The sequence below is a fragment of the Cherax quadricarinatus genome, chromosome 24, assembly GCF_038502225.1.
Source record: "Cherax quadricarinatus isolate ZL_2023a chromosome 24, ASM3850222v1, whole genome shotgun sequence".
Taxonomy (NCBI): Eukaryota; Metazoa; Arthropoda; class Malacostraca; order Decapoda; family Parastacidae; genus Cherax; species Cherax quadricarinatus.
This window is the reverse complement of record NC_091315.1, coordinates 42,296,079-42,319,236: the sequence shown is the minus strand read 5'-3', so window position 1 is coordinate 42,319,236 and position 23,158 is coordinate 42,296,079. Positions and strand designations below refer to the sequence as shown.

Below are 23,158 nucleotides of genomic sequence, written 5' to 3'. Positions count from 1 at the left end.
TCACCAACTACCTCAACCTTTGCCTCAACCACTGCCTCACCCACTACCTCAACCACTGCCTCAACCGCTGCCTCAACCGCTGCCTCAACCGCTGCCTCAACCGCTGCCTCAACCGCTGCCTCAACCGCTGCCTCAACCGCTGCCTCAACCGCTGCCTCAACCGCTGCCTCACCCAATGCCTCACCCAATGCCTCACCCAATGCCTCAACCGCTTCCCCAACCACTCCAGTTGCACTCAATCTACAAGCACCGAACACAATGAATTATTGTGAAATGTTTGGAAGAGCACAGAGACTAATGCTCACTCCAGCATAAAGAAAGCCACACTGACTATGTGTCAACCACTCCGTGTTTTTGTACAATTTCCTTCTTCAATTCTATCGTATTTATTATTATTATTAGTATTATTGCTACTACTACTATTGTTATTATTAGCAGTAGCAGAAATGTTCGATTCTTCGCTGTGTTTAAGAGTCAACACATGATGTCACCGCCCAATACCTGTCCAAATAGCCATTCCAATATGCAGTCATGAATGGGTTTACATTATTTATACTGTAGTTTAATAGCAAATAATGAACAGACAAAACACTCACCATTCTGGTGGGAGGGCTGGCTGCCAGTTGGGGGGGTCGGAGGGAGGGTAATAGGGACTCGCAGTGGTCGAGGAAGTGGAGGCAGTGGTATTTAATAACATACATGTTACTAAACCATAACGTGTATGTATTTAGTACAATTTACGACATTTTCATGTATTTTATGATTGTTCAACAAGTTAAGGAAGAAGTATTGTATTATATTTCCCTACAATATATTGGGGCACCAAACATTCACAATTTTTCAACATTCGCAAGGCTCTTGATCCCCTAACCCTCGCGAATGTTGAGGGAGACCTGTACTATTTATACAATTACAATAAATCTATTTTTGTGTGTGAATAAAAATTAAAAATAAAAAGCAAGTGCAATGTAAGTTGCATGGGGACGTAACTAATGAAAAGATGAAGAAAAAAAATTTAGTGCCAGGAATGTATATATTGTTTATTCTGGAACCTATTTTTAAATTGTCAATTTTCTGAATTCTGTTTGAAATTTGCCAAATTACAGATTTCTGATTACTTTATTGAGTAGTTGAAATAGGTAAATGGACAGGTTCTTGTACTCAATTAATAAAATAGAAGGAATACTAGCAAAATAGCTATAACTCTTCTGAGGTCCCAACAGTCGAGTTAACCTAAAAATACACTTACCTGGAGGTTATTCCGGGGATCAACGCCCCCGCGGCCCGGTCCACGACCAGGCCTCCCGATGGATCAGGGCCTGATCAACTAGGCTGTTACTGCTGGCCGCACGCAGTCCGACGTACGAGCCACAGCCCGGCTGATCCGGCACCGACTTTAGGTATCTGTCCAGCTCTCTCTTGAAGGCAGCCAGGGGTTTATTGGCAATTCCCCTAATGCTTGATGGGAGGCTGTTGAACAGTTTTGGGCCCCGGACACTTATGGTGTTTTCTCTTAGTGTACCAATGGCGCCCCTACTTTTTATTGGCGGCATTTTGCATCGCCTGCCCAGTCTTTTACTTTCGTAGGGAGTGATTTCTGTGTGCAGATTTGGGACCATTCCTTCCAAGATTTTCCAAGTGTAGATTATGATATATCTCTCCCTCCTGCGTTCCAACGAGTACAAGTCAAGTGCTTCCAAGCGTTCCCAGTAGTTAAGGTGCTTGACAGAACTTATGAAAGTTTCCTAGGTTCCTAGAATTTTTCCTACCATCACAGCCTAGCCTGGGGCCAAGCTTTCTAATGCCTAATCAGCCTTACTGTTGCTGTTTGCAGCCAACATTCATTGCAGCCTGGTGATCTGGCACCTGACAGAAGGTAGTAATCTTTGTACGAAAGACACTTTTTTTTTTTTTTTTTTTTTTTTTTTTTAACTCCAATAGCCATTTCCTACAAGGCAGGGTGATGCAAAGAATAGAGACCAAAACTGTATTAAATAATATAAGCAAGGTATATCAGATGTGTCATTTGAAAACAGGTGAATTTGTAAATGAAGTGATAAGCCTATAGAGGCAGGTGCCAGAAGTCGCCAGAAACTTACCACAGGTCAGCTGTTTTTAATAATCTTCCTGGCCTGCTAGTGTACTCGCATATAATCTAGTGATACCAGTGAATAGCAGAATACAGTGTTGTAGTAGCAACTAACCAGTATTATAATGGTACTTAGTGGAGTGGAGTGACTTTCATTAGTTTCTTTTTCTTGAAATACGAGACGTTACTGTGAATTTCATATAACCTGTAGTTACCAGCGGTCGCAATATACACAACGAGAAGCAATTATTACTACAGAAAAAGCGTCCTTCCTCCAAAATTTGCACCAGTCAACTATAGTGATAATATAGCATTTATTGTGGTGGAGACGGAAAAACAAAAATAGAAAAGCCAGATACAGCGATTGATAAACAAAGAGGTCGACTGTACGTCATTGTAGGAGCTGCCAGATATCACCGGCTCTTCAACACGCAAGTTATACTTTTGTATCAGTCAAATCACATATTACTCGGGTAGATAATTTCCAGTAGATCCTTCATGTGTTAGCTCAAATCACCGACCAGTATGTTTTAAATAAGTGACCCACTGATCAGAGCAGATCGACTGGTCCGAACCCTTGACTGGTCCGAACCCTTGACTGGTTTCAAACAGTTTCGTTGGACAATAAAGCAGACTGTAAACGGATGGGTTTGTAGGCGCCCTTATAAACACAAACATTAAAAATCAGGAACGTGACGGTAAGCTGTCCAATATACAAAAAGAGTTAGAAACAGAAATACAAATAGCTAGAGCTTCATTTAAGGTTATTAATATAATATTCAAGAGGTTGCTAGTAGACTTGCAGTAAATCAACCATTCAAATCATTATGAAGCTGTGTGTAGTCTGTGGTCAGTCAAACAAACGGGCTACCACATGGATAAATTGTCATTTTTGTGGAAATTGGTGTCACGCTCCTTGTGCAGATATCCCAGAACTAGCTACAAGCAGTATTAAAACAGAGAAGTGTTTTTGGGTATGCCCAAATGAGGAAAATCTGTGGACTAAAATCACAAGGGTATTAAAAGAGGATAACATCAAAGCTGCTTTCATAGAAAACCTGGAAGCTTTCTACAACAGATGGGAACATAAAAAGTCCGGGCTGAATGGTACTGCCCTTGATACTGGCCATGTAGTCACAAACTGTAAGGCTGGAGGTGATGTCCTGGTAGTCAGTAAATGTGGGGCTGATAGTGCTGTCCTGGGAGACAGTAATGGTGAAGCTGGAGGTGCTGTCCTGGGAGACAGAAATGGTGAAGTTGGAGATATTGTCCTGGGAGACAGTAATGGTGAAGCTGGAGATTTTGTCCAGGTAGTCGGGAATTATACGCAGGAAGGAATACATATAAATGACCTCATAGAGGACAGGAGCCATAGTAGGGAAACAAGTGTAGTCAAAGATAAGATAAAACCAATATTGCAAACCAGAAATACCGCAGGAAATAGCAAACAAGAGGACTCCAATAGCAATAGTGAGGATAAATTACCAAAAACAACTGGTGGGAGCTCCATTGTTGGTGCTAAGGAGGATAGGAATAAGACAGGGAAACATGCACCAACAGGGAATACAGTCACAGAAACCCAAGGCAAACGGAAACCAAGCCTGTGCACATACTATGCACTTGGTATCTGCTGGCATGGGAAATCTGGAAAAACAGATGGGACATGCAACTATGACCACCCTAGAAAATGTCATGCCCATATGACAACAGGAAAATGCAAACTCCCTTCCTGTAAGCTTTTTCACCCTGAAATGTGTACCTCTTCAGTACAGGAAAGACTGTGCTATAACTTAAATTGCCAGGCATACCATCTAAAGGGGACAAAAAGATACAAAACATCCAGGCCATGGGAAAACCTGGGTAGCCACAGCCACTCAAGAGGGAGAGGTTTTTTAGTGCCAGGAAGGAAAAAAAACTGGCAGGAAATGGCAGAAATCGTACACCAAATCCAGTCATTCCTGGAGTGGAACCACAGTCGATGGCCTCCACTCCAAACCAACAGATACAGATACTAATGCCGGAAAAAAAATCCCCCCCCAGTACCAACAATACCACCAGTCCGATAACATTCTTCTTTGCAAATATACTGGGTCTAAAGCCAGCAATAAACAACAAAATACCTTTCATCCGTGGACTGCTTGCAGAGGCAAAGGCAATGTTCGCGGCTTTCACTGAGACCCACATAAAGGATCACTTGGACAACGAAATATGGATCCCAGGTTACAACCTATACAGATGTGACAGAGTGAACAGGCAAAAGGGGGGGGTTGGCCTGTACATTGCAGAGTCACTTGTTTGCACAGAACTGCTTAATGCCTCAAATGACGTAGTGGAAGTTTTAGCAGTAAAGGTCGAGAACCAAAACCTAGTCATTGTGGTAGTCTACAAGCCTCCGGATGCAACATCCCAGCAATTCCAGGAACAGCTGTTAAAAATTGACCACTGTCTGGAAAATCTTCCAGCTCCTGCACCCAACATCTTGCTCCTGGGGGATTTCAACTTAAGGCACCTAAAATGGAGGAATATAGCAAATAATATTGTTGCAGTAATAACACCAGGAGGCAGCTCTGATGAAAACTCACACTCACACGAGCTTTTAAATCTCTGCACAAAATTCAATTTAAACCAGCAAATAATAGAGCCTACTAGACTGGAGAATACACTAGACCTCATCTTCACTAACAATGATGATCTGATAAGAAATGTCACCATATCAAAAACAATATACTCAGATCACAACATAATTGAGGTTCAGACATGTATGCGTGGAGCCCCAGACCGACAAAATGAGACTAGTCACGAGGGAGCATTCACCAAATTCAACTTCAATAACAAAAACATAAAGTGGGACCAAGTAAACCAAGTCCTAACCGATATAAGCTGGGAAGATATACTAAGCAACACAGACCCAAACTTATGCCTAGAACAGATTAACTCGGTGGCACTCGATGTATGCACAAGGCTTATTCCTCTAAGAAAAAGGAGGAGTAGATGTAAAATAGAAAGAGACAGGCGCTCCCTTTACAGGCGACGGAAAAGAATAACAGAGCGGCTAAAAGAGGTCAATATATCAGAAATGCGCAGGGAGACACTGGTCAGAGAAATAGCAAGCATCGAACTTAAGCTAAAAGAATCCTTTAGGAGTCAGGAATCGCGGGAAGAACTAAAAGCCATAAATGAAATCGAAAGAAACCCAAAGTATTTCTTCTCCTATGCCAAATCAAAATCGAGAACAACGTCCAGTATTGGGCCCCTACTTAAACAAGATGGGTCCTACACAGATGACAGCAAGGAAATGAGTGAGCTACTCAAGTCCCAATATGACTCAGTTTTTAGCAAGCCGCTAACCAGACTGAGAGTCGAAGATCAAAATGAATTTTTTATGAGAGAGCCACAAAATTTGATTAACACAAGCCTATCCGATGTTATCCTGACGCCAAATGACTTCGAACAGGCGATAAATGACATGCCCATGCACTCTGCCCCAGGGCCAGACTCATGGAACTCTGTGTTCATCAAGAACTGCAAGAAGCCCCTATCACGAGCCTTTTCCATCCTATGGAGAGGGAGCATGGACACGGGGGTCGTCCCTCAGTTACTAAAAACAACAGACATAGCCCCACTCCACAAAGGGGGCAGTAAAGCAACAGCAAAGAACTACAGACCAATAGCACTAACATCCCATATCATAAAAATCTTTGAAAGGGTCCTAAGAAGCAAGATCACCACCCATCTAGAAACCCATCAGTTACACAACCCAGGGCAACATGGGTTTAGAACAGGTCGCTCCTGTCTGTCTCAACTACTGGATCACTACGACAAGGTCCTAAATGCACTAGAAGACAAAAAGAATGCAGATGTAATATATACAGACTTTGCAAAAGCCTTCGACAAGTGTGACCATGGCGTAATAGCGCACAAAATGCGCGCTAAAGGAGTAACAGGAAAAGTTGGTCGATGGATCTATAATTTCCTCACTAACAGAACACAGAGAGTAGTCGTCAACAGAGTAAAGTCCGAGGCAGCTACGGTGAAAAGCTCTGTTCCACAAGGCACAGTACTAGCTCCCATCTTGTTCCTCATCCTCATATCCGACATAGACAAGGATGTCAGCCACAGCACCGTGTCTTCCTTTGCAGATGACACCCGAATCTGCATGACAGTGTCTTCCATTGCAGACACTGCAAGGCTCCAGGCGGACATCAACCAAATCTTTCAGTGGGCTGCAGAAAACAATATGAAGTTCAACGATGAGAAATTTCAATTACTCAGATATGGTAAACATGAGGAAATTAAATCTTCATCAGAGTACAAAACAAATTCTGGCCACAAAATAGAGCGAAACACCAACGTCAAAGACCTGGGAGTGATTATGTCGGAGGATCTCACCTTCAAGGACCATAACATTGTATCAATCGCATCTGCTAGAAAAATGACAGGATGGATAATGAGAACCTTCAAAACTAGGGAGGCCAAGCCCATGATGACACTCTTCAGGTCACTTGTTCTATCTAGGCTGGAATATTGCTGCACTCTAACAGCACCTTTCAAGGCAGGTGAAATTGCCGACCTAGAAAATGTACAGAGAACTTTCACGGCGCGCATAACGGAGATAAAACACCTCAATTACTGGGAGCGCTTGAGGTTTCTAAACCTGTATTCCCTGGAACGCAGGAGGGAGAGATACATGATTATATACACCTGGAAAATCCTAGAGGGACTAGTACCGAACTTGCACACGAAAATCACTCACTACGAAAGCAAAAGACTTGGCAGACGATGCACCATCCCCCCAATGAAAAGCAGGGGTGTCACTAGCACGTTAAGAGACCATACAATAAGTGTCAGGGGACCGAGACTGTTCAACTGCCTCCCAGCACACATAAGGGGGATTACCAACAGACCCCTGGCAGTCTTCAAGCTGGCACTGGACAAGCACCTAAAGTCAGTTCCTGATCAGCCGGGCTGTGGCTCGTACGTTGGTTTGCGTGCAGCCAGCAGCAACAGCCTGGTTGATCAGGCGCTGATCCACCAGGAGGCCTGGTCACAGACCGGGCCGCGGGGGCGTTGACCCCCGAAACTCTCTCCAGGTAAACTCCAGGTATACAGCTATACTGCAACCTTTGAACCTTTGTTGTGTATACTCAATATGAATCTAAAAAGACTAACAGATTTTATTTTACTCTTAGGCACTGCTGCCTTTGCTTTAAATTCTTGTTAACCCTGAGCCCTAAATCCTTTTTTCAACTAGTAAGCAAGTTCAACAATACTGAGTTTGTAAGTGCTGTGGATATTTTCTTTCCTTGGGTCTAGAGCCTAACATTTAACTACAATGAACTGCATCAACCACATCTCTAAAATTAATCCAAATCCTAAAATTCTGTGCTCTATTTTTGGACAATTTTCAGGTTATTGCAAATTTACACAAGTTACCATTTATTTAATCCTCTACATCTTTTGCTTTTATTCCCTTTAACACAGAATGTAAATTATGACTGTTTATAGCTACAAGCCTTGGGTACATGCAGGTGCACAAAGTGCATAGTAGTAACTAGTGAGTGATAAAAAAATAAAAGTATCAAACAATGTCAACAATTAAATTCTATCCATTTACAAGAATTTCAGTTTCTAACGTCAATATAGCCTCTCCTCACTTAGTGACATACTCGTTTACCAACCGCTCAGACTTACGACCAGCTCTCCAACCAATATGCAAACCTAAGTAATGTACATTAGAGCTGAGTTCCTCTATTCTGTTTATTACAGTATACAGTACACTACTGTATAAACATTTAAAAGTATACTAAAGATGCTATAAATGGTGCAAAGGTGACATTAAAAAAATGTCTAAAGATGGGTGACAAACCCACTACCAGTACAGTATGCTCCTCACTTAACAACTAATTCACTTACCATCCTACTCTTAGGAACGGAACCCTGTCGTTAAGAGAGACGCTGCACTATTTTGTCTCTAAGTACTAGTAAAATGTCAAGGCAATTAACATTTAAAGTTGAGTGACAAACCTGAGTAAGGTAATCAAAAAGAACTGGAAGCAGTTCAGCATGATACTTGCTGATATCTGGCTGCAGATGTTCTGCAAACTGGCCCAGAGCAAATAATGCACTATTTCGCACCAACTGAAAAGAAAAAAAATAATGAAAATACAAAAACATTAAATAAATCTGATCATTCAAGAAAAACCAAACATCCAAATTTCTGAAAATGAGTCTACAGTTACAAATGTATTAACCCTTTCAGGGTCCGTCCCGTAGATCTACGGCTTTACGGTGAGTGTCCAAACCGTAGATCTATGCCAAAATTCTAGCGCCATCAAATTTAGCGCGAAAGCGCACATAGACCTACATGTGAGAGAATGGGTCTGCGCCGTGGGTGTGCGCCGTAAACAAAAAATCTAGGCGCCTGCATAGCATTGTGGGAACGCCGGCTCAGTCACCCTTGTTCACCATGCCTCGTCGCAAGTCAGCTCTCACTCCCCGGAAAATTGGGACTCTCCTCTTCCTGTCTGATAGTTCTGACACTGATGGAAGTAGAAATGAAGACGAATTCTACGGCTTTGATAAGTTAGTGACCAAAAATAATGACCACGATATCGATAATAGTGCAGAAAACCCCGACGATCCTTGACCTTCTACATCTGGTGTGGGCACTCGTGACTCACGGTCGGGTATTCCTAAACGTAAGAGAAAACTAATATTTTCGCGTGGCCAGGCCTCTGACTTTAGTAATGACGATGATTCTGACGTGGATTGTGATTTTATTGCGCTCGACGATCATTCGAGTAGTGATAGTGAGGAATCATATTCACCAGTGAAGCGTCGGTATGTTCGCCGCCGCATGCGCTCGGGTAGTGTACCCTATGCTGTGCCCAGGGGACGGAGTACATCCCGGAGTACATCCCGTGGCCCTACACCCGTTTTAGGTAGTGATAGTGAGGATGATGTGGCTACACTTGGCATGGATGAGCCACAGGCATCAGTGGATGGTGTTAGTGGTGCTGGTGGTGGTAGTGGCACCGCCATGCGTGACTCACCGTGTCACGCGGGGACCCATGCTGCTGACTCGTCAATTCAAGGACAAAGCGGAGCGTCAGCCACCAGCCCGCCACAACCACAACCACCCGTACAACCAGCCTATGATGTCCAGTATCCACCAGAAAACCGTATGTGGGATTGGCAGCAAAATCCCAATTTTGTTCCCAAGCCTCACCACTTTGATGACTCTCAAAGTGGAATTCTACCTACCTGTCCCCTTGGAACCACGGCCAATGAACTGGAATTCTTTGAATTATTCTTTGACCAGCCATTGATGGAAATTATTGCCAGGGAAAGTAATAAGTATTTTCAGTACACCATGGCAAATACGATCTTATCACCACAGTCAAGACTACACAGGTGGAAAGAGACGACTGTTGCAGAAATGTATTTGCTTTTTGCAACAATAATGCTTATGCCTCACGTCTATAAGCATAATATAAAAGCATACTGGTCCACAGATCGGCTAATTTCTACCCCGGTCTTCAGTGAAATAATACCAGTGAACAGGTTTAACTTACTGTTACGTATGTTGCACTTCTCTGACAAAACCAGGCCTGACAGAAGTGACAGGTTATACAAGATTAGAAATGTTTTCATGTATCTCAAACAAAAGTTCAGCATATACTTTTATCCATTCAAGAATCTTGTAATTGACGAGTCTTTGATTTTGTTCAAAGGTAGACTGTCATTCAAGCAGTATATACCGAGCAAGAGGAACCGCTTTGGTATAAAACTGTTTGTACTCTGTGATTGTGACAGTGGCCTGGTGTTGGATATTGTTGTATACACGGGTAGTAAAACATTGAAAGATACCAAGATGTTATTGGGTATCTCAGGTGACGTAGTGAGAAACATGATGGCACCTTATCTTGGTAAGGGGCATACATTATATACCGATAACTGGTACACAAGCCCATTACTCAGTGATTTCATGCGAGTGAACAAGACAGATGTGTGTGGCACAGTGCGTTCTAATCGTAAACATATGCCCAGGCTCAACGCAGGTGTTCGTGGTGATGACGTGCAGGTGTTTACTGCCAATGACATCATGGCATTACGGTGGCATGACAAACGAGATGTCACATTGTTGACAACCATTCACCGTAATGAAATGCAAGACAGTGGCAAAGTTGATCGAGTGACTAATGAACGTATTCGAAAACCAGTGTCAGTGATTGATTATACACAAAACATGCGCTTGGTTGACAAGTGTGACATGCAGATTGGTTTTGTTGACTGTGTTCGTAAGAGTTACAAGTGGTACATGAAACTTTTCTTCCATCTCATGGACATTTCAATGCTCAATGCATATAATATGTACCAAATAAAGACTGGTAACAGACCACCGTATGGTGAATTTTGTTTGTCTGTTGTCAGACAACTCATAATGAAGTACCAGGTAACAACACCTGCAATACAACATGGTCCTCGAATTCCTCAGGATATACCCAAGCGCTTGAGGAGAGAAGGTGATCATTTCATAATACAGCTTCCTTCAACTCAAAAGAAATTTGCTCAGAAGAGATGCATTGTCTGTGCACAAACAAAACGACGGCAACAAAGACGCAAAGACACTCGGTTTATGTGTGAGGAATGTAAGGTGCCTCTGTGCATGGTGCCTTGTTTCAAGGAGTTCCACAAGCTCCAGCAGTTCTAAAACCATGTCCAGTGATTGTAAATATGTAAATATATGATAGAACATTAGTATTATACAATATTTGTGCATGTTTATTGTAATAAAAAACAGTGGTAAACAATAATATGATAATAACTTTAGTGCGGTTATTGTGTTCAATACAGTGAGTTTATATATATCAATTATATACAGTACTGGTCTCTCAGGCCCCAAATGTTAGTAGGAATAGAAAAAAATTGGAAAAGAAAAGAAAAAACAACTAAAACAACAAAATAATATAATACGCGTATGTGGAATTCGTCGATGTTGCCACCACCACATCATTTTCTATAAACTTCTTGGCACTGTATCTCGGTAAGTACTGATCAGATTCTTATTTTTTTTGTTTTATTACCTTCACAAAAATATGCTCTTTAATTCTGTAAGAAAAAATAATTTTTTTGTTTTCAAAATTTCTTGGACACTGGTGCGTGACTTCAGATTTTGGCCTTGGACCCTGAAAGGGTTAAACATGTAAATAAAATTAACTTTTTAGAGTAATTAACCCTTTAATTGACTGTGCTGTAGTACTACAGCTCTGAGGTCACTGTCAGTGCCATAGTACAATGCCATGAGCTCAGCTCACTCAGATAAGATGTAGTCACAGTGTTGCCTATGCTAACCTTCCTATGGTGTAGAAATATACCTAGTTGGATGAATCTTATTGTGGCTAGCTGGCCCAGTGGCTAACGCGATGGTCTGGAGGAGCTGTTCGAAACTCGAGGTACCACTGTACATGCATACCTGGTTTTCATTGGTGATGCCATGACAGATGCATTGCAGTAGTGGATGCAGGTGCTTGTTGCGCAGCGTGTCAGCACAACCCTCAGCCACCATAGCCAGGGCAAGATAGGCACCCTTCACCTGCAATGTAAGGTTATAAGAAAAAAAATATTCTCTCAAGCAGACAGCAAGAGAGAATACACAAAATACAGACAAATACACTGAAAGAAATTTAAGTCTTTAAAAACTCTTATCATAATGATTTTAGAAAAAGTATTTCAATTTAAATATTTATACAGTAGGGCTCCCGCTTTACGGTGTTTTTGCCTTACGGCGTTCCGATAATCTGGGCATCTAAAATTATGAACAAAATCTGTACGACCCCCCCACCTGACTTTCTAATACAGTCACCGCTGGCCGCCCGGTTTGTTTACATTCTCTGTAAGCATAACTCTCCATTATGCCTGGAAACTTTCCAAAATTTCACATGTTTTAAAGCTATTTTATATATACACATTTTTTTTTGTTAGCAAGTCGGCCGTCTCCCACCGAGGCAGAGTGACCCAAAAAGAAAGAAAATCCCCAAAAAAAGAAAACACTTTCATCATTCAACGCTTTCACCTCACTCACACATAATCACTGTTTTTGCAGAGGTGCTCAGAACACAACAGTTTAGAAGCATATTTGTATAAAGATACACAACATACCCCTCCAAACTGCTAATATCCCAACCCCCTCCTTCAGAATGCAGGCATTGTACTTCCCATTTCCAGTACTCAAGTCCGGCTATATAAAAATAACCGGTTTCCCTGAATCCCTTCACTAAATATTACCCTGCTCACACTCCAACAGTTCATCAGGTGCCAAATACCATTTGTTTCCATTCACTCCTATCGTACATGCTCATGCACGCCTGCTGGAAGTCCAAGCCCCTCGCCCACAGAACCTCCCTTACCCCTTCCTTCCAACCTTTTCGAGGACAACCCCTACCCCGCCTACAGATTTAAATGCTCTCCCTGTCACTCTACCTTCATCCATTCTCTCTAAATGATCAAACCACCTCAACAACCCCTCTTCTGCCCTCTGACTAATACTTTCATTAATTCCACACCTCCTAATTTCCACACTCTGAATTTTCTGCATAATATTTACACCACACATTGCCCTTAGGCAGGACATCTCCACTGCCTCCAACCACCTCCTCGCAGCTGCATTCACAACCCAAGCTTCACACCCATATAAGAGCGTTAGTACTACAATACTTTCATACATTCCCTTCTTTGCCTCCATAGATAACGTTTTTTGTCTCCACATATACCTCAACGCACCACTCACCTTTTTTCCCTCATCAATTCTATGATTAACCTCATCCTTCATAAATCCATCTGCCGACACGTCAACTCCCAAGTATCTGAAAACATTCACTTCTTCCATACTCCTCCTCCCCAATTTGATATCCAATTTTTCTTTATCTAAATCATTTGAAACCCTCATCACCTTACTCTTTTCTATGTTCACTTTCAACTTTCTACCTTTACACACACTCCCAAACTCATCCACTAACCTTCGCAATTTTTCTTTATAATCTCCCATGAGCACAGTATCATCAGCAAAAAGCAACTGTGTCAATTCCCATTTTGTATTTGATTCCCCATAATTTAATCCCACCCCTCTCCCGAATACCCTAGCATTTACTTCTTTTACAACCTCATCTATAAATATATTAAACAACCATGGTGACATTACACATCCCTGTCTAAGACCTACTTTTGCTGGGAAGTAGTCTCCCTCTCTTCTAAACACCCTAACCTGAGCCTCACTATCCTCATAAAAACTCTTTACAGCATTTAGTAACTTACCACCTATTCCATATACTTGCAACATCTGCCACATTGCTCCCCTATCCACTATCATATGCCTTTTCTAAATCTATAAATGCAATAAAAACTTCCCTACCTTTATCTATATACTGTTCACATATATGCCTCAATGTAAACACTATCTACACATCCCCTACCCACTCTGAAACCTCTTTGCTCATCTGCAATCCTACATTCTGTCTTACCTCTAATTCTTTCAATTATAACCCTACCGTACGCTTTTCCTGGTATACTCAGTAAACTTATTCCTCTATAATTTTTACAATCTCTTTTGTCCCCCTTCCCTTTTATATAAAAGGACTATACATGCTCTCTGCCAATCCCTAGGTACCTTCCCCTCTTTCATACATTAAACAAAAATACCAACCACTCCAACACTATATCCCCCCCTGCTTTTAACATTTCTGTCATAATCCCGTCAGTTCCAGCTGCTTTACCCCCTTTCATTCTACGTAATGCCTCACATACCTCCCCCACACTCACATCCTGTTCTTCTAAAAGATGGTATACCTCCCTGGCCAGTGCATCAAATTACCACTTCCCTTTCTTCGCCAACATTTAAAAGTTCCTCAAAATAATCTCGCCATCTACCCAAAACCTCCATCTCCCCCATCTACTAACTCCCCTACTCTGTTTTTAACTGACAAATCCATTAGTTCTGTAGGCTTTCTTGACTTGTTTAACTCACTCCAATTTTTTTTATTTTCATTAAAATTTCTTGACAGTGCCTCTCCCACTCTATCATCTGCTCTCATGCATGTGCAAGCATATATATACACACACCCCTCTGGGTTTCCTTCTATTTTCTTATTAGTTCTTGTTCTTGTTTATTTCCTCTTATCTTCATGGGGAAGTGGAACAGAATTCTTCCTTCATAAGCCGTAAGTGTTGTAAGAGGTGACTGAAATGCCGGGAGCAACAGGCTAGTAACCCCCTTTCCTGAATACATTACTAAAGTCAAAAAGAGAAACTTTTTTTTGGTTTTGGCCCACCCTGCTTCGGTGAGATATGGCCATTTCATTGAAAAAAGAAGTGAGGCTCAGGTTAGGGTGTGTAGGAGAAAGGAAGATTACTTCCCAGTAATAATAGGTCTTAGACAAGAATGTGTAATGTCACCATGGTTGTTAAACATATTTATGGGGTTGTAAAAGAAGTAAATGCTAGGGTGTTTGAGAAAGGGATGGGATTGAATTATGGGGAATCAACTACAAAATGGGAGTTGACACAGTTACTGTTTGCTAATGATACTGTGCTTTTGGGGGATTCTGAAGAAAAGTTGCAAAGGTTAGTGGACAAGTTTGGGAGGGTATGTAAAGGGAGAAAGTTTAAAGTGAACATAGGTAAGAGTAAGGTGATGAGGGTATCAAATGATTTAGATGAAAAATTGGATATCACATTGGACGGACAGTGTATGGAAGCAGTGAACGTTTTTAGACATTTAGGAGTTGATTTGTCAACGGATGGGCTTATGAAGGATGAGGTTAACCACAGAATTGATGAAGGAAACAAGGTGAGTGGTGCACTGAGATATCTGTGGACACAGAGAACGTTACCCATGGAAGCAAGTAAGGGAATGTAAGAGAGTATAGTGGTAGCAACACTCATATGCGTGTGAAGCATGGGTTGTAAATTCTGCAGTGAGGAAGTGGATGGAGGCAGTGGAGATGTCGTGTCTAAGGGCAATGTGTGGTGTAAATATTATGCAGAGAATTTGTAATGTGGAAATCAGGAGGTGTGGAGTTACTAAAAGTATTAGTCAGAGGGCTGAAGAGGAGCTGTTGAGGTGGTTTGGTCATTCAGAGAGAATGGAACGAAGTAGAATAACTTGGAGAGCGTATAAATCTGTAGGGGAAGGAAGGCGGGGTAGGGGTCGTCCCTGAAAAGGTTGGAGGGAGGGGGTAAAGGTTTTGTGGGCGAGGGACTTGTACTTCCAGCAAGAGTGCGTGGGGTAATATTTGGTGAAGGGATTCAGGGAAATCGGGTAGCCGAACTTGAGTCCTGGAAGTGGGAAGTACGATGCCTGCATTTTAAAGAAGGGGTTTGGGACATTGGCAGTTTGCAGGGATATCTAAGCTCCTCTGTAAAGACAATTATGTATGAATGATGGTTAAAGTGTTGAATGATGAAAGATTTTTTCTCTTTCTTTCTTTTTGGGTCACCCTGCCTCAGTGGGAAACCAGTGACACGTTAACAAAAAAAAAAAGTTTACTCCAGTTGTCTTGTTGGAGTGTTGGAAAGAATAAAGTTTTCTATAATTCAACACCAAAGAAAATGTGTACACAATAGTATTATTGGGGGTAACTAGAAAATTATTCCTTTCGTATGCCTTCGCTCGGAGCGTCATTCCGTCTAAAAATGTGTTACATGAGAATGGGAGTGTTGCTCTATTTATTCTACTTTACCAATGTGGAGACATCTTGTACACAATATATGTTGTTTATGTTATGATATAAACTTCACAGACATGAAAAAGAACGTGTATGAACCATACCGAGACGTGTTCATCTGCTTGTTTACATACTTTGCGTCTCTGTCCTCTCATTTATTTGTTCTGTCTTGTTTATTCGCTTTTATCTCGTTCACTCACTTCTCGCCCTATGTTAAGACTACAAATACTTTAAGGTGAGTAATGAGTATATATATGCATTTTATCACTCTAGGATGCTTTAAATGTCATAGTATATTACGTGTGGGTGGGTTGACCAGGAGGGATACTATACCTCCTACATCTGACTTCTTACAATAAATACTACTCACCTCTCACCCTACATTAAGAGTACAAATATTTTGAGTTAAGTAATGAGTGTACTGTGTGTATTTTACTTTTTATTGTTTTTTAATGCCTAGTTCTATTGCTAACTTAATATATATTAGTGTAAACTTGTTATCTGGCATTTACATGCATTTATAAGTGGAAAAATGGTGTTCTGTTATGGCGATGTCTGCTTTTTCTCGGTAGCCTGGAACCTTACCTGCTGTATAAGTGGGGCCCAACTATTTATTTAAATTATAGCAAACATTTTATATACATATTACTGTATATTAAAATTCAAATATCTGCCTGCTGTATGGATTAAATTTTTTAAAAAAGCTACAAAGAACTGTATGTATGTCATTACAAATGCTGAATTAGAGGGCAGGTTTAACTAACCTCAGTCTATAACAAGGCACAGTACTTAGTGTAATGTTATATCATTAATAATAATGAAAAGAAGGAAGAAAGGAGACTTCTCAAAATGTCAACCAGTCTGACTTGTGAGCATTTATATTAGGGTTCCATTACTCTTTAAGAGGACTTAATGATAAAAATCTGAAAGCTAGTTCACAATGTTGGGTAACCAGTAATGATTTGAAAACATTCAATATAGCTTTTGTAAGGTAAAGACTTGCTTTAAGCCACTGGCAGCTATTTTATGAGAACAATCTAGCACATTACCTGATGTGGGTTTCCACTCTTCAAAGCAGGTTCTACATGGCCCATTAGGCAAGGAAGGAGTTTATCTGGGGGCAAGTGCAGGGCACAAGCATCAAGTGTTTGAGCTGCTGCGTGCATAGGGCTCCCTCCCTCACCCTCATCTCCTCCCAAAAAACCAAGGCAGGAATCATCTTCAGTTTCACTGCATGCTACGCCAAACATCACAGAAACTAGGGGTACCACAAGTTTGTTTTTCAGTATGTACTGAAAAGAAGGAAAGAAAAAGAATTACTGAAGGATTCAATTTTTTTTTTTAAGATTAACACCCAGGTCAACTTAGCAGTCTGTACACTAAATATTGATCTACACAAGAAAATTTGTAAAAGTTTTTCCCTTCCAGCTACAGCATAACAGTACAAAATAGTCTCTGAAAGCTTAATGAAAATAATACAAACTGATGAGAATGGAGAACAGCCAGTTATACAATCTCATAAGTGTATTAAGAGAAGTGTATAATAAAGTACCATTCCATCAAAAGTTTATAATTATAAACAATACAAATGCATAAGAACAAGTGCTCAGTGTTCCAATATGGCTACAGGCATTCAATCTTTCTATCTTCAACTTTATAGCACTGAAAAATGATAATAGTTACAACTATCTAGGTAGTAGGTTGGTAGACAGCAACCGCCCAGGGAGGTACTACTGTCCTGCCAGGTGAGTGTAAAACTGAAGCCTGTAATTGTTTTACACGATGGTAGGATTGCTGGTGTCTTTTTTTTTCTGTCTCATACACATGCAAGATTTCAGGTACGTCTTGCTACTTCTACTTACACTTAGGTCACACTACACATGCATACATACAAGCATATATATACACACCCCTTTGGGTTTTCTTCTATTTTCTTTCTAGTTCTTGTTCGTGTTTATTTCCTCTTACCTCCATGGGGAAGTGGAACAGAATTCTTCCTCCGTAAGCCATGCGTGTTGTAAGAGACGACTAAAATGCTGGGAGCAAGGGGCTAGTAACCCCTTCACCTGTATATACTACTAAATGTAAAAGAAGAAACTTTCGTTTTTCCTTTTGGGCCACCCCGCCTCAGTGGGATACAGCCAGTGTGTTGAAAGAAAGAAAAGAAGTTACAGCTATTAGGTGATGTAAGATTGGACATCAGATTTGAGGGAGAGAGTATGGAGGAGGTGAATGTATTCAGATATTTGGGAGTGGACGTGTCAGCAGATAGGTCTATGATGGATGAGGTGAATGGTGCACTTAGGAGTCTGTGGAAGCAAAGAGAGGAATGTATGAGAGTATAGGTATACGAACACTCTTATATGGGTGTGAAGCATGGGTGGTGAATGTTGCAATGAGAAGGCTGGAGGCAGTGGAGATCTCATGTCTGAGGGCAATGTGTGGTGTAAATGTAATGCAGAGAATTTGTAGTTTGGAAATCAGGAGGAGGTGCGGGATTACCAAAACTATTATTCAGAGGGCTGAGGAGGAGTTGTCGAGGTGGTTCAGATACGCAGAGAATGGAACAAAACAGAATGACCTCGGAAGTGAATAAATCTGTAGTTGAGGGAAGGTGGGGTAGGGTTCGGCCTAGGAAAAGTTGGAGGGAGGGGCTTGGACTTCCAGCAAGCATGCATTAGTGTATTTGATAAGAGAGTGGAGACAAATGGTTTTTAATACTTGACATGCTGTTGGAGTGTGAGCAAAGTAACATTTATGAAGGGATACAGGGAAACCGGCAGGCCAGACTTGAGTCCTAGAGAAGGGAAGTACAGTGCCTGCACTCTGAAGGAGGGGTGTTAATGCTGCAGTTTTATAACTTTGTGTAAGTACCCCTCTGGCAAGACAGTGATGGAGTGAATGATGAAAGTTTTTTTTTTTTTGAGCCACCCTGCCTTGGTGAGAATTGGCCAATGTGTTAATAAAAATAGTTACACCTCCTGCTACAGATTTAGTACAGATGGGCTGACAGTACAGTAGGGCCCCACTTTATGGCATTTTGCCCTACGGCGTTCCGCCAATACGGACATTTCAAATTATGACCAGAACTCTCTATATGGTTCTACCCACTTGACTTTCCAATAACGTCATCACGAGCCACCCAGTTTGTTTACATTCTCTGTGAGCTCTGCGTCTCTCCATTATGTCTGGAAACTTTCTAAAATTTCAAGAGTTTTAAAGTTATTTCATATTTTATATATATATGTTTTTTTTTTTTAACACATCAGCCATTTCCCACCAAGGCAGGGTGGCCCTCTCCTCAAAAAAAAACAAAAAGTCTTTCAACATTTTCACTATCACTGAGTGCCTCTGCAAAGAGGGTGATTATGTATGAGTGATGGTGAAAGTGGTGAATGATTAAAGTTTTTACTTTTTTTTTTTTTTTTTTTTGTCTTTTTGGGTCACCCTGCCTCGGTGGGAAATGGCCAACGTGTAAAAAAAAAAAAAAAAAAAAAAATCAATGAGGCGCATTAAATGTCGTATATTACATCAATATAGACATTCTGATTAAACCATCTATGATATTCTTTCAAAATTATATCATAAACATGCTACATAACAAACATGATAAATACACCCCACAGTAGAATAAATTAACAAATGGGAGATTATTTCCAGCTGTCTTGTCAGTGTTGGAAAGAATGTTTCCTCTAGTTCAACACCAAAGAAAAGGTGTACACAGTAGTATTACTGGGGGTAACTAGAAATTATTCCTTCCGTTTGCCTTCATTCCAGAGCATCATTCCTTCTAAAAATTTGGTGTTACACAAGAATGGGAGAGTTGCTCTTTATTTATTCTACTGTACCAATGTGGAGAGAACCTGTACACACTGTAAGGTGTTTGTATTATGGTATAAGCTTCACACACATGAAAATGAGCATGTATCATCCATAACCAGATGTGTTCATCTCTTCGTTTACATTCATTCATTCATTTTCTCTCTCATTCTCTCTCTTTCTTTTTCTTTCTCTCTCTCTTTTTCTTTCTCATTCTTTTTCTTTCTCATTCTCTTTCTTTCTCATTCTCTTTCTCTCTCATTCTCATTCTCTCTCATTCTCTTTCCCTCTCTCATTCTCTTTCCCTCTCTCATTCTCTTTCCCTCTCTCATTCTCTTTCCCTCTCTCATTCTCTTTCCCTCTCTCATTCTCTTTCCCTCTCTCATTCTCTTTCCCTCTCTCATTCTCTTTCCCTCTCTCATTCTCTTTCCCTCTCTCATTCTCTTTCCCTCTCTCATTCTCTTTCCCTCTCTCATTCTCTTTCCCTCTCTCATTCTCTTTCCCTCTCTCATTCTCTTTCCCTCTCTCATTCTCTTTCCCTCTCTCATTCTCTTTCCCTCTCTCATTCTCTTTCCCTCTCTCATTCTCTTTCCCTCTCTCATTCTCTTTCCCTCTCTCATTCTCTTTCCCTCTCTCATTCTCTTTCCCTCTCTCATTCTCTTTCCCTCTCATTCTCTTTCCCTCTCATTCTCTTTCTCATCCTCTCTCATTCTCTTATTCTCTTTCTCATTCTCATTCTCTTTCTCTCTCATTCTCTCTCTTTTTCTCTTTCTAATTCTCTTTCTTTCTCATTCTCTTTCTCTCTCATTCTCTTTCTGTCTTATTCCCTTTCTTTCTCATTCTCTCTCTTTCTCTTTCTCATTCTCTTTCTGTCTCATTCTCTTTCTCATTCTCTCTCTCATTCTCTTTCTTTCTCATTCTCTCTCTTTCTCATTCTCTCTCTTTCTCATTCTCTCTCTTTCTCATTCTCTCTCTTTCTCATTCTCTCTCTCTCATTCTTTCTCTCTCATTCTTTCTCTCTCGTTCTCTTTCTCTCTCGTTCTCTTTCTCTCTCGTTCTCTTTCTCTCTCGTTCTCTTTCTCTCTCGTTCTCTTTCTCTCTCGTTCTCTTTCTCTCTCGTTCTCTTTCTCTCTCGTTCTCTTTCTCTCTCGTTCTCTTTCTCTCTCGTTCTCTTTCTCTCTCGTTCTCTTTCTCTCTCGTTCTCTTTCTCTCTCGTTCTCTTTCTCTCTCGTTCTCTTTCTCTCTCGTTCTCTCTCTCTCTCGTTCTCTTTCTCTCTCGTTCTCTTTCTCTCTCGTTCTCTTTCTCTCTCGTTCTCTTTCTCTCTCGTTCTCTTTCTCATTCTCTTTCTCATTCTCTCATTCTCTTTCTCTCTCATTCTCTTTCTCTCTCATTCTCTTTCTCTCTCATTCTCTTTCTCTCTCATTCTCTTTCTCTCTCATTCTCTTTCTCATTCTCTTTTTTCTCATTCTCTCTCTCATTCTCTCTCTCTCTTTTATTTATCTTGTTTACTCAACTCTCACCCTACATTAAGATTACAAATATTTTAAGGTAAGTAACGAGTGTACTGTAGAGTGAAAATTCGGTTTTTGTTTGCCCTGGTTTTCGTCAAATTCAGTTTTCGACGACTTTTTTCTTCAAAATTTTGTCCCAGTTTTCTTTCATCACCTCGGTTTTTGTCAAGTTGACAGCAGTCTGCAATACCAAACGTGTCCGCCTGCACCCACACAAAGCATCCCACACGTTCTGAGTCAGTCTGGCTTTGTTTCTCATCGGTAGAGGGTGGTAGAGATGGTGGTAGTGATGGTGGCAGAGGGTGGTAGTGATGGTGGTCGAGGGTGGTAGTGATGGTGGTCGAGGGTGGTAGTGATGGTGGTAGAGGGTGGTAGTGATGGTAGTAGAGGGTGGTAGTGATGGTGGTAGAGGGTGGTAGTGATGGTGGTAGAGGGTGGCAGTGATGGTGGTAGAGGGTGGCAGTGATGGTGGTAGAGGGTGGCAGTGATGGTGGTAGAGGGTGGCATTGATTGTGGTAGAGGGTGGGGTATTGATTGTGGTAGAGGGTGGGGTATTGATTGTGGTAGAGGGTGGGGTATTGATTGTGGTAGAGGGTGGGGTATTGATTGTGGTAGAGGGTGGGGTATTGATTGTGGTAGAGGGTGGAGTATTGATTGTGGTAGAGGGTGGAGTATTGATTGTGGTAGAGGGTGGGGTATTGATTGTGGTAGAGGGTGGGGTATTGATTGTGGTAGAGGGTGGGGTATTGATTGTGGTAGAGGGTGGGGTATTAATTGTGGTAGAGGGTGAGGTATTGATTGCAGTAGAGGGTGGGGTATTGATTGTGGTAGCGGGTGGGGTATTGATTGTGGTAGGGTGGGGTATTAATTGTGGTAGAGGGTGGGGTATTGATTGCGGTAGAGGGTGGGGTATTGATTGCGGTAGAGGGTGGGGTATTGATTGTGGTAGAGGGTGGGGTATTAATTGTGGTAGAGGGTGGGGTATTGATTGTGGTAGAGGGTGGGGTATTGATTGTGGTAGAGGGTGGGGTATTGATTGTGGTAGAGGGTGGTAGAGATGACCTCTCCTCCCTCTCCCCACCGTCTTCCAATAAAGGTAAAAGTGATGTTAAATGTTCATTTATCCATTTCATTAGTCCTTTATATTTTTTCTCTTTGTTTTCCGTATGTAAAACTATAGCTATTCTGTGTATCTTTTGTTAATATTAGTATTTTTTGTTAATACTTTTGGGTGTTTGGACCAGATTAATTGAATGTTCAATATTTCTTAAGGGAAATATTGCTTCGGTTTTCGTCAAATTTGGATTTCGTCAGACTTTCTGGAACAAATTAATGATGAAAACCAAGGTTCCACTGTATAGTACATGTATATTTCATCGCTTTAGGGCGCTTTAACCCTTAATCTGTCCAAACGTAGATCTATGTTCACTCGCGTGGCGCTCCGAATATTTTGAAAAATAAATTATTTTTTTTTTTTTTAAATGAAGAGCACATTTTTCTACACATTATAGGATTAAAAAAAAAATTTGGGGGTCAGTTATTACCGAGATATAAGACCGTGAAGTTGCCTCTGGATGCTCACCTGACGGCAACATCGACTCCTGCTGCTTGCAGAAGTGTTGCCAATATACCTTTTTTTTCTCTCGTTTTTATTTTAATTTATATATTTTTATGTTCTGATAATTACAATTTATAATAGTTCTTGTGATTTCATAGCCAATCTTTGTTCTGACACTAATATTAGGTACTAAAATAGTACTCAAATAGTCACAATCACATTGACAGGTGAAAATTTACACTTGCCTGGGTTATTATTGTCTAGAAATATATACAAAGTATTTATAGGTCCCAGCAATGTTTTAGACACCCTGGCGTATACCTTGAAGCATGGCGTTATGAAAGGCATCCCTATACTGTTAACAGCCCAGTGACATTTGATAAATGCCCACTGCTTCAGCTAACCCTCGATGTATTTGTTATCACTGTTACACACAAACATGTCCTGTCTATCTGTATC

At 41.0% G+C, this 23,158-nt stretch overlaps 1 protein-coding gene across 3 annotated transcripts in view; it reads right to left on the bottom strand.

Moving 5' to 3' along the window:
- The window catches only part of LOC128690957 (importin-4-like), a 178,687-nt gene that overhangs the window by 102,031 nt on the left and 53,498 nt on the right, over positions 1-23,158 (bottom strand). For all 3 annotated transcript variants that reach the window (XM_070088448.1, XM_070088447.1, XM_070088446.1), the window contains 3 exons: positions 16,860-17,102; positions 11,565-11,684; positions 8,114-8,227 (listed from right to left, as the gene is read on the bottom strand). In XM_070088448.1, the coding sequence (XP_069944549.1) occupies positions 8,114-8,227; positions 11,565-11,684; positions 16,860-17,102 (477 nt within the window). The remainder of the gene's footprint in view (positions 1-8,113; positions 8,228-11,564; positions 11,685-16,859; positions 17,103-23,158) is intronic.